At 35.5% G+C, this 12428-nt stretch overlaps 1 protein-coding gene across 8 annotated transcripts in view; it reads left to right on the top strand.

Moving 5' to 3' along the window:
• Positions 1–12428, top strand: part of METTL25 (methyltransferase like 25) — a 143082-nt gene that overhangs the window by 18368 nt on the left and 112286 nt on the right. For all 8 annotated transcript variants that reach the window (XR_006381376.1, XR_006381374.1, XR_006381373.1 and 5 more), the window contains exons 2-3: positions 4766–4930; positions 5660–5766. Coding sequence is in view for 3 of the 8 variants with exons in the window: in XM_044228319.1 (XP_044084254.1) it covers positions 4766–4930; positions 5660–5766 (272 nt within the window). In the remaining 5 variants the exon portion in view is untranslated. The remainder of the gene's footprint in view (positions 1–4765; positions 4931–5659; positions 5767–12428) is intronic.

The following is a 12428-nucleotide window of genomic DNA, read 5'->3' as shown; positions in this document are numbered from 1 at the left end:
TATGTAAGTGATAGGATTATAGAGATACTCAGATATTCATAAAGTTTAATGCATCCTACCTTTAATTTTCAAGTTGAGCAAGACAGACTTTAACTTTTGATTGAAGTCTACTGAACAAGTGTAAAAGAGTAAAGCCTAAGTTAATCATCGTGAAACTCATAGCCTTAAAATGTTCAGTTACATTTGCACTGAAAATAAGTAAATTTCCATTTTAGAAAACATGTTCATTTCAACTCAGCCAACACTTACGAGCACTTATTGTGCTTCTGGGGGTTTTATCAATAAGAAAAAAAAAATCACCTGTGATGCTATTGCAGTAGCACCGGTGAGAGTTAATAGAGTATGAACTCTGGCAGTGATAATGGGGCACGGGGAAGGATGGTGGTTAGTTCCACAATGAAAGACATTTTTACATTAAGATTGATGGGTGACTGGATATGTGGAGTGAGAGCACAGGGAGCATTTAAGATAACATGAAGACTTCAGCTCTGAGTGAGTAAGGACATTATTAAACAAGATAGGAAAGGAAAGGTTTTGGAGAGCACGAGAATATGCATTTCAATTTTGAGCCTTTTGAATTAGAGGCATCTGTAGGATATGCATGTAGAAATGAATATAAAACATTTCCATGTCCTTTGAAGATTATTATTAAAGAGGGTACTGTTGATTTTTCATGACATTCTGGGCCATGAGACAGCTCTAGGCTGTGTGATAGTAATAGTGACCTTTGTCCTAACTCCTGTAACATGGTTAAACCTCAGCATTTAGCACATAATTATATTTTATCTTGTATCATATTCTAAATGTTCTAAATCGCTCTTGTCTCACCTATAATTGTAGACATGAGGGCTGAGATGAGATTTTATTCTAACAGGCTCAGCAGTGCTATCAAAGTCCTCCCAGCTGGCCTCAGTGATCACTACCACCTCAGAATCCTAGAATTTGTTTCTCCTAGTATAGCTGCTGATGCTGCAGTAGTGAGTATATTAAAGAATTGCTTTCACTCATCCATTCACCCCCTAACTGAGTGCCTGCCATATAAAGGTATTGTTGCTTTAAAACGGCATGAAGTGGTTGCGTTGCTTTATTTCTAGAAATAGGTACTACAACAAAATCTCATTATAAACCCTTTTTAGGTCATTTTCAGAGACATCAGTTGTTCTGTGTGCAAAAATTACTTTTTAAATTCTCAAAACCTTAAAATCACTTCTGGCAGATCTTTATTTCCCTCTTCTGAGGGAAATAAAGTGAAAGAACTAAGAACATGAACAAAGTAAATATGAACCATCTTAAGATAGTACCGTGGTATGGATCTCTCTGCCAGAGGGAATTCTTGCCAGACCTAATTCTGACTGTCATACACTTGCCTAGCGGTTTTGACTGCTGTCTTTCCTGTTTTCATTGTTGCCCATTGACCTCATTGCTGTGGCATGCTAATAATTAAATTTGGGGATTACAAGCAAGGGCTGAACACTGCCTTGATTCACATGCCTTGCCCTTTGGTGTCTGTGCAAATGTGGTTAACATGTAGCCGCTCTAAGTTTTGATTTCTTCCTGGAGATCACCTCATAAGATTGTCCCATTAAATGTAAACTGTTGAACATGGTGCCTGACATGTAGCATATGCACAATAAATATTAGTTATAATTTCAGCGAGTTATTGTGAATCTAGTATTATTCTGTCTTCCTTAAGGTGCTAGATAACATTCAAATAAAATAACGAACATTTATTTTTGAAAATTTAAAAAATGTAAATATGTAAACTATGTAAAATATAAATATATTGATTGTAATTTCTTAGTTTTGAAGCACTATTTATTTCTGTACCTTGAGATTTTCATAATTAGTATGTGTATGTGTAACTTTTCTATCTTTCCTTGTACATTGATCTCTGCTGTTAAACAAACAAACAAAAAAAACCAACAGAAACCTAGAGATATCTGCTCTCATATTTACAGAAAATAGCTTCTCCCCTGCCTCTTTACCCGCCCCCCGCCCTCTTTCCCAATTAACCTGTTATTACAAGAAACCTCTGTGGAATAGTGATCCAGGGTGTACAAAAAATAAGAATAAATAAAGACAAAGCATGCAGTCAAGCAGAACAGGTACTTCCAGTAGGGGGAGATATTTGCAAAATAATCAAGTCACTTAATATGCTGGTGCAGTGGCAACAAATTTAAAAACAAAGCTTTCCCTGAATTAAAAAAAAAAAAAAATCCAGCTAACTAATAATTAGGTAAATATTGGCTGAGTAACACTGTGGTTTCTGTTTTGCCAGTTGCCAAACCCAAACTCGTTCTACAAGTACCTAGAGAAGCACTATGAGGAAACTATATACACTGTTACCATTGCCACATAACTGTTCTTACAGACTATTTCAGAGGTAGAAGTAAAGATAAGAACATGACCTGCCTTTCTCTCTCTGAATCTTTAAAAATTGCTAGTGGAAATTACAGGCTAGATCACTTGAAAACAAAGAAAGTTTAGAGGCTATATTTCCGTAATTCAGAAAGATTTGTTCACAGGTTCTGGTCTATCTAAATATACTGGTGTAGCCCTAAATGTCATAAACTAATGGATAGAATCAGAACACTATCCTTTCTTTTTTTCTTTTTCTTTTTTTTAAAGCAAGCATTGTTAAAAAGATAGTAGCTTTGTAATTTAGATATCCAGATTTCTGAAATTTCTGTGAGGTGTAAAATTAAAAGCAAATAAACATTTAGATCAGGTTGGATTTGGATTTTTTCAAGTATTTTCAGTAGGATAGTTAAGTTGATTTGAACCATTACTTTTCCAACAGAAACATCACATTTCTTTCTGTTGGCAACATTGTCCAATAACTGACTACTATAATATTCCCTCTGCACTTTGAGATTTAATACTCTTATTCTATCACACTCTGAGAAATTGCTGCCCTGGAACTTGGGGATGTTGAGACTGCCCTTAAACCTGAGAGTCTCACTTAATAGTTGACAGAGTTTTCCCCTCTGTATCATGCCTAAATATTTTGATGTGAATTTTATTACTCTTGGCTGTGCTAGTAAATTCAGTTTGTAAAATATCCAAAGAACTTATAATACACAAAATATATCTTAAATAAATTCACTATAGTAATTTTGTAGCTTAAATTTCTATTTAGTTGATTCAGAAATGGAAGTTATAGGTCTCTACCAATTCTTGATTAACATGGTAAACATCACCAACAACTTAGTAGATAGTAGCTTTAAAAGGATACTATCTTAAACATGGTTTTATTTAGAGTTCTGTAAGCCTTCATGAATTTTCTTCTTTTTATTTTTGCTAGAATCATTCTTCTTTGTGTTTGAATGAATTTTTATAATTTTATAAGTAACTGTGGAACGTCGGCTATGCTAGAATAGACTTCATAGTGTATAGTTTGGTTTCTCTGGTAGAACCAAAGTTGTTTCCTGAATTGTACCATTCTTTCATTTCATAAGGTGAGCATTTTAAATACTTTATTTAAACACTGGATGTGTGGGGCTTTTTAATTATTGAAAGGACTCTTCAGTGAATGAACTTAATTAGACTGATCCATCCAAAGAGTTTATTTGAACCACTATGGACACATTGGAATGCCCTTTTTGTAAGCTTCCTAAATAAATACATAAAAATGGCCATAGAAAATTGAAATTGAGCAAATAAAAAGCAACTCTATCAGTGTATATGTGTTTCCATCTAGTCCATTAGAATAGATGAGATTATGCTGCAGTAATAAACCTAAAAGCTCAGTGACTAAAAAAAAAGAAAAAAAAAAAACCAAAAACAAAGTTTACTTTTCCTTTGTATTGTAGCCCATGGTAGTTTGGCATCAGTGATGTCCATGTCATAGTCACTCAAGGACTTAGCTTCCATCTTGACACATACTTCAGTGATTAACAGTTCTGGGAAAAGAAGGCATAGCAAATCCTCCAGTTCTTTAAACTTCTGTTTGAAATGGCATAGTTCACTTCAGTGAGATGTGTCCACACCAGAATTCAACAGGACACAGGATGCTCACGCAGAGAGGTACTGATATTTGCAGTATAACAGTTGACCATACTCTTCTTGAGGAGTGAGCATGTGGGAATCATCAGTAGGTCCTATAGTAAACTTACAGAATATATGGCTTAAAACTGACTAGGGAAAAAAATGAATGTTTTCACCTAATTTTAACATGACGAGTTTTAAAACTCGTATTGACAGTGCATTGAACACACACACAAGCAAAATTTCTCCATGGTCTGAATGATGCAGGTGCTATTTTACAGTAACATTTCTACCACTGGGGACATTGCCATTGTTCCTCACACAGTGTGCACAGGGAATAACAGTGTAGTGTAGACTGATTGCCTTTAAATTCACAGTTGTAGGTCAGCCAGGACCATCCATAAATTTAATGACCACATTACAGTGTAGCAAGATTTTAAACTTTTATTTTGCTGCTGGTGGTTTTTGTTTTTGGTTTTTTTTTTTTTTTTTTTTTTTTGGTTTTTGGGAGGATAAAAAGGCCAAATTTTAATTTAGAGTTTAGTTATATAATTGTGTACACTCTTAAGAGAAAACTGAGTGCTGTAAATAACTAATAGCTGAATTAACAAATACAGTGGAACCATTAGCAATATTGTCAAAATTCAAACAAAATGAAAATATTATAGTTTGTTCTAAAGATCCAGTGTTTTTCATTTATTTATTTTTTTTAACTCTCACACAAATTAGCATTAACTAGTTATTGCTAACATTTCTCTTTTTATCCTGATCTTTTTAGGTATTACTAATTTTCCCAAAATATTTTGTGAAACTTCCCAGAAGCTGGTGAGTGTGGAAGCCTTTGCTCTGGCTGTGAGATATTATTCTGTACAAAACTTGGGAATATGTACTCCTTTTGAGCAGTTACGTACAGCCCTTCAAGGAAGTCAAAAACAGAGAACTGGTAAGTGTGTATGTATGGGTTTTTTTAGTTATTAGAAGCAATATACTGTTCATATATATTCATGTATTCTTTCCAACATGTTCTTAGTTTATTGTTCTGTCACTGCTTTTCTATCATGAGTACTGCTAGACTGGCTTATACTTAGATAAGTAGGTTTTCTTATGCATTGTGTTGTATAAAACTACTTAGTTACAGATCTCCACATTTTTTTCCCTACATTTTAGTCGTTATCAGTCTTTTCCTTTGTAATTAATTGGGGTTTTTTTGTGTGTCAAGGTACATTTTTATTTTTTATTTTGTTTTTTTAAGATTTTACTTATTTGAGAGAGAGATAGTAAGAGAGCACAGTGGAGGAGCAGGGAGAAGGAGAAGCAGGCTTCCTGCTGAGCAGGGAGCCAGATGTGGGGCTCAATCCCAGGACCCAAGGATCATGATCTAAGCCAAAGGCAGACACTTGACCAAGTGAGCCACCCAGACACCCCTCAAGGAACATTTTTTTCTTAACATAATGTTTAATGTTTATATAATGTTCTATGGATCTTCTTATTTATGTTCTTAATTCAAATTTTGATTCATAGCAGATAAATGGAGATCTACCATGCAGACACAGTGGAATCTCTGTATTATTTTCATAAGTAATTACAGAAAACATGAATATTAACTGATAATTTTTTATTACATTTTGTTTCTTTAATAGCAGTATTTTAATTTTGTTTTATTTTTGTTCAGGTGAAAATGTGAAACCAGATGAATTTATGAATTTGAAAAAATCTCATGAAGTTCAGGCTATGTCAGAGCTGGTCAGCAGTATTGCTGATTACTATGGGATAAAGCAGGTAGAGAATTTCTTTGTATTTTCAGGTGTTAAAATTAGTGCCTTTTTGGGGTATCATTTACATTCTTATCTATGATCATTGTTTAGCCTTTAAATGTTATTAAATAATAGCTAATGTTAGTTATGTTGGACACTTCAAATATGTGCTCTCATTTCCCAGTACAGTGTGAGTATAAAAAATTTATACTAAAAATGAGGTATGACTATTTACGTTTTGCTACCAGGTTTACTCTTTTAAATTATCTTCACTAAGTTTCAGTCTTGAAGCAGCATTATGGTAATGACATTCTGCAAAATGGTTTGTCACTGGGTGTTCTCAGAACCTGGGTTACCAAGCTGTGGTCTGGGGTACCTGCCTCATGATAGTAACTCTGAGAAACTATGTTTTAGGATTAGAATTCTTTCACGGTGTCAGAATCACAGTGCATTCCTGTTGTGAAAAGTAACTTCTGTGAAAAAGTAATGTCTAAAAACAGATATTAAAATAAAATCAAAGATTGCCTATATTGACCTATAAAAATAGTGAGTTACTTTACTTATCCCTGGCTTGTAAAAGTAGTAAATTATTTTTCTTATTTCTCTAAAACCTCTGTGGGGGTAGTGGAGAATCTTCCCTCCTTCAGTTTCTGTTAGGTGTTAGAATATTTTCCGTTGATTCTTCCAGACTTGTGGAGAGTTTGAGGATGATTAGAAAACTATCACAGCTCGGGCTAGGCATGCAAAACCGCTTGTGGCAGCATAGATCTCTAGGTTAATGGCTAGAGGCAAGAGCTAAGGCAGTAATTTTCAACCTTTTCTTTAGCGTATCATACCTAGCGGTACCTATCTGGATCAGTAAGAGGCTCACCATGGTAGTGATACTCACCTGAAGTAAAAGGGGCAATTAAACAGTAATAAACTAGTGCTATACATATTACATGGTTGGATATTAGGAACATAAAATTGAGTGAAAAACTGAACAGTTTATAGAGGACTGCATATTTTATGGTACCATTTTTTAAAGCTTTTAAGCAAAATAATGGTATATTCTTAATGCAAAAAGAAATACATGCAAAACAGCTCATAAAGAAGCAAGGGAATCATAATTTGGGAATAGTTGTTACTTCTGGCTGAGAAAGCAGTGCGCTGAGATATGGAAGGAAAACATAGGTATGTGAAGTGGAAATACTCATATTTTCATTCATAGGATGGCTGGTGAGTTCATTGTTATAGCAGATACTATTGGATGCTAACCCAAATATTCTCTGACATTTCATAGTATACCAGCCTACCTTCTACTTGACAGTATCTGCATTTTCCCCTGTGGGTTTTTTCTGGCTGCCAAAGCAAAGCATTACTTGTCTATAGGTTCTGGATATTAACTCTTCCCTTTGAACAGCCTTGAATTAATGATTGATGAAAGTTGGTATACAAATACATCAACTCCTTGACATTTCAGGTAGGATGATTCTGAGGTATGTGTTGTATGCTAGCTTCTACAGTGGTATTTTTCTTAATGGCACAGTGTTTTTTTTTTTTTTTTTTTTTAAAGATTTTATTTATTTATTTATTTGACAGACAGAGATCACAAGTAGGCAGAGGCAGGCAGAGAGGGGGGAAAGCAGGCTCCCTGCTAAGCAGAGAGCCCGATGTGGGGCTCCATCCCAGGACCCTGGGGCTATGACCTGAGCCGAAGGCAGAGGCTTTAACCCACGGAGCCACCCAGGTGCCCCAATAGCACAGCTTTTATTGCGCTGCCTTCCTTTCTCCTTTTCAGCTCTCTACTTCCTCCCAAATGATCTAACTTATACTTAAATCTTTGTGGTAGAATCTGCTCTGGGGGGGCACCTGAGTGGCTCAGTGGGTTGCGCCTCTGCCTTCCGCTCGGGCCATGATCTCAGGGTCCTGGGATGGAGTCCCTCATTGGGCTCGCTGCTCAGTGGGGAGCCTGCTTCCTCTCTCTCTCTCTCTCTCTCTCAAATAAATAAATAAAATTTTTTAAAAAGAAAGAAAAAAAAGAATCTGCTCTATGATAACCCAAACTAAGATAAGTCCTATTTATTGTTGTGCTTCATAACTTTACATTTAAACTACATTTATTCTTAATTTATATGAACTATTATATAATAAATAACTTTAAATTCATATTGCAGAGTATTGTATTTCTAAAGTGTAGAGAAAAAGAATTTGAAATACTTTAATATATCATGTTAGACCTGCTTTCAGGGGACTCTATTATAGCACTAAGTCCTGTTCTTAGGGAATGAAATAACCTAAGTTACAGACTTACAAAGTCTTTCTCTTCAAATCACTTTATAGCAATATTTAATTCTCACAATAGTAAAGTTTAAGATCTATCGTATATGTACAGCTTTTACTTTTAAAATGTAGGTTTAATAAATACAGATTTCATGGGGATAGATGAAAATCCAGATTCCGAAATACCTACTTTACTAATGACCATAGACACCAGAGAAGAAAACAAAACAGAATTCATTTTTGCCTCAGCCACATTGCTCCCTGTTTGCCTTTTGCCTCTCTTACTCACATTACCAAGGCTTCTTAATTTTTATTTCTAAAATGTGTTTATTCATTCATACCTGCATACATGCATACTTTAATAGATATTTCATTAGCTCCTACCGTGTGCCAGGCAACATTATAGATACTGAGGATGGAGTAGTGAACAAAACGAATGATATATTTGCCCCATGGCATTTACATTCTAGTGGGGAGAGATAGATAATAAATTGATTGTAAGTATATTTTGGGGGGCATGCCTGGGTGGCTCAGTGGGTTAAGCCTCTGCCTTTGACTCAGGTCATGATCTCAGGGGCCTGGACTGAGTCCTGCATTGGGCTCTCTGCTCAGCAGGGATCCTGCTTCCCCCCTCTCTCTCTGCCTGCCTCTCTGCCTACTTGTGATCTTTCTCTCGTCAAATAAATAAATAGAATCTTTTTTTAAAAAGTGTATATTTTTGTATGTGTTGATGTAGTTTAAAGAGATAAAGTAAAAAGCAAAAGGAAGTAGCTAATTCAGAGATGGGAGATTAAAGTTTTTGATTATGAAGGAACAAATAAGAACTCATTTTAAACTCATTTGAATTAAGGCTTCCTTCAGGAGGTTAGAATTACCCATTAGAATATCTGGACAGAAAACTTTTCAGATAGAAGGGATAACATGCTCAGTGGCCCTAGAGTGGGAATATGTCTGGTGTGTTCTTGAAAGAGCCTGAAAGCCAGGTCAGCTCCAGTAGAGAGATTAAGGGCAAAGTAGTAAGAGCTGGGGTTGGAGTGGTAGAAGGCAGTTCATGAAATTATAGTCTCGGAGGCCATTGTGATATTTTGGGCTTTTGTCCTGATGAGGTGAGAAACCGTTGGCCACACTGTATCACTCTGGTTGCTGTGTTGAGGGCTGTTACAAAGCAGATATTTTCACTGTCTTTGTCCTTCTTAACCATAGTCTTTTTAGACATTCAGGCTGGTTCTCTCCAGAAATTGGTTCCTGCTTGAACACGTCAAGAGTTTTCAGTTAAGGCATAAATCCCAGTAACAAAGGAGGTTAGTAAGGAAGAGATAAGATAAAAGAGTTGATGAGAGATTTTGCTAAGAGGAGTGTTATGGTCAGACTTTGTTTTGTTCTTTTGAGTATAAACTTAAGGGAAAGGAGCAGGGAGACTACTGAGGAGGTCGTTGCAGTAAGGCAGGCTTAGGGGTAGTTGCTAAGATTATGGATTTGCTCACAGTTCACATGGAAGCTATGAGAAAAAGAAAGGCGTCTTAATTTCCACCTGGAAGTAAGTATGGAGATATCATCAACTATGATGGAGAATATTATGAGAAGAGCAGGTTTTACAGATAATATCAAGAACTTAGTTTTGAAAATATTAAATTTGAGACTTCTATTAGGTATTCAGGTGGAAATGTTTAGTAGACTTTAGTTATATGAATATGAAATTCACGGGAGAAATTCATACTAGAATTATAAATTTGGAAGTCATTAACCTAGAATGGTAATTAGATCTCTAGGTCAGTCAACAAAATATAACTCTTCTAGATGCTGAACTCTAGGAAGCAAACCGAGGGTTGCTGAAGGTGGTGGGGGGAATTGGGTGATGGGCAGTAAGGAGGGCACTTGATGTCAAGAGCGCTGCGTGTTATACACAGCTGATGAATCAGTAAATTCTACCTCTAAAACTAATATAAAAAAAGATACTGTGAATCTCCTTATTTAAAAACAAAAAAGATGTAACTGTGTGAAGTGATGGCTATGTTAATTAGCTTGCCTGTAGTAATCATTTCATTATGTATATCAAAACATCATGTTGTATGCCTTAAATACAATTTTTATTAAAAAAAGGCAGACTCAAAAAATATATATAACTCTTCTATATGAAGTGTATTACCATACTAATAGTGTTAAGAAATGCCATCTCTATGTGTGACAATTTTTTCTGTGGTAAAGTCTCCTAAACAGAATTAGGAGACTAGGAAGATACCTCCCGCCAGGCATTGGACTGGAAAATCCTTTCTTTTCAATCCAATAGGATGATCAGAAAGGACAAGCCTACTCTGAGTAAAGGACAAGAGATCAGGATGGTGGAGATTTTGCTATTCAGACCAAATAGTTTGAAGGCAAAAAGTTTTATAGTTTATGGTACCTAATTGCAGAGAGGTTTTCATTGTATTGCTCACATGACATATGCTCCTAAAAGACCAGTCTGGAGGGGGATAAAAGTCAACTTGGATTAATAAAATAGTAGAGTAAGTCAGCTGACAGATTTCTTAGGAAAATTCACCCATTACTGAAAAGATTTTTAGATATAATATTGTGAAGACATGATTCTTAGAGTTTCCACAGCCATCTTACAACCGGAGAAGTTACAAATAAGATGTTCCAAAGGCTGTATGTGATTGAGCCTCTGAATGGTTCAGCCACTGTACCACCAGATTTCTTAAGTGAAGTGAATTTTCTTCATTGTTCAAAACTTGATGTTCTGTTACTTGCCGCCAGCATATTCTTGATTCACAAGTGGAATTGCCATAAACAGATATAGGAACAAAATCAGTTACCTCTTGGTAAGAAAACATTTACACTGGTAGGAACAAATGTGCTGATGCTTATAAACAACCCACTGGTTGCTGACTTGAAGGTTGTTATCAGTATCAGTAAGTGTGTTTCATAGAAAGAAAGAAATAGAGAGTTTTGCTTTCTTTGGAGATTCAGATAGGGGAGAACTGACTAATAGTTTCTACTGGATGGCCCTTGTATTCCTGAATGTGGGTTTGGTATCTTCAGTTAGATTGTAATTCCTTAAAATTAAGATATACAATGCTTCTGTATTTCCCATAAACCTACCCCAGAAATAAACATTAAAAAGGGCAGAGGGAATTCTTTGTAAACTTATTTATGGGAATTATGTAATGGAATCTTACCTACAAACTGCTTAAATTATAAGACTTTGATATTTTTGAGGATTTAATTAATGGCATTACTTCAAATATATGTTTCCTTGAGTGGCTCATACTTACATCAGTGTTTAACTGATTTTAGGATAGACCTAAGATTAGATGCTGATTTTTATGATGGTATTCCTGTAATTGTTCATTTATTTCTTATGAAATGATATGCCAGTACAATAACAATCTTGATTTCTTGTAATCTTGTAATATTTCTTTTTAGTTTTACTGAGGTATAATTTACATATTCGCCAGTTCTAGATGTACATTTTGGTGAATTTGGTATGTGCAATTGTGTAGTCACCACCATAATAAAAATATTTGCCACCATAAAAAGTTTCTTTATGCCCTTCTGCAAGTCATTTCCTTTTCCACTCTCAGGCAACTGCTGACCTGCTTGTAGTTGTGTTTTGTTTTGTTTTGACATAAACTCTATCCACAACATGGGGCTCAAACTCACAACTCAAACTCAAACTCCCAACCCTGAGATCAAGACTCATATGCACTATCGACTGAACCAGCCAGGCACACGTGGCCAACTTGTAGTTATGAATTTTCTAGAATATCATATAGATGGAATCAAATAGGATGAAGACTTTTTTTTCTTTTAAAATTTTATTTATTTGACAGAGAGAGCGAGAGCAGGAACACAAGCAGGGGGAGTGGGAAAGGGAGAAGCAGGCTTCCCACCAAGCAGAGAGCCCAGTATGGAGTTCAGTCCTCAGGACACTGGGATCACGACTTGAGCCCAAGGTAGACGCTTAACAACTGAGCCACCCATGCACTCCAGGATGAGTTCTTTTATGTTTGAATTGTTTCCTCCAGCATATAACTTTTGAGAGTCATCAATGTTGTATTTACTCTTTGTTTTTCTTTATGTCATGGTATAAATATACTATAATTTGTTTTGCCATTACAAGTTAATGGACATTTGTGATGTTACCATTTTTTTTTTTTTAGCTGCTTTGAATATTCACATACAAAACTGTTGCGTGGACATGTTTTCATTTATCTTTGGCAAAGAGCCTGAAATGGGATTTGTAGGTCGTATAATAGGTGTATGTTTTAGCTTTATGATAAGCTACCCAGTGTTTTTCAAAGTGCCTGTACCACTTTACACTTGTATACATCTCATTGTGATTTTAATTTGCACTTCCCTGATGACTAGTGATTTCGGGTTCCTTTTAGTATTGGCCATTTGTCTATCTTCTTTTGTGAAGTGTGC

This window comes from Neovison vison, chromosome 12 (genome assembly GCF_020171115.1).
Source record: "Neovison vison isolate M4711 chromosome 12, ASM_NN_V1, whole genome shotgun sequence".
Classification (NCBI taxonomy): domain Eukaryota; kingdom Metazoa; phylum Chordata; class Mammalia; order Carnivora; family Mustelidae; genus Neogale; species Neogale vison.
This window is presented reverse-complemented; position numbering and strand designations above follow the sequence as displayed.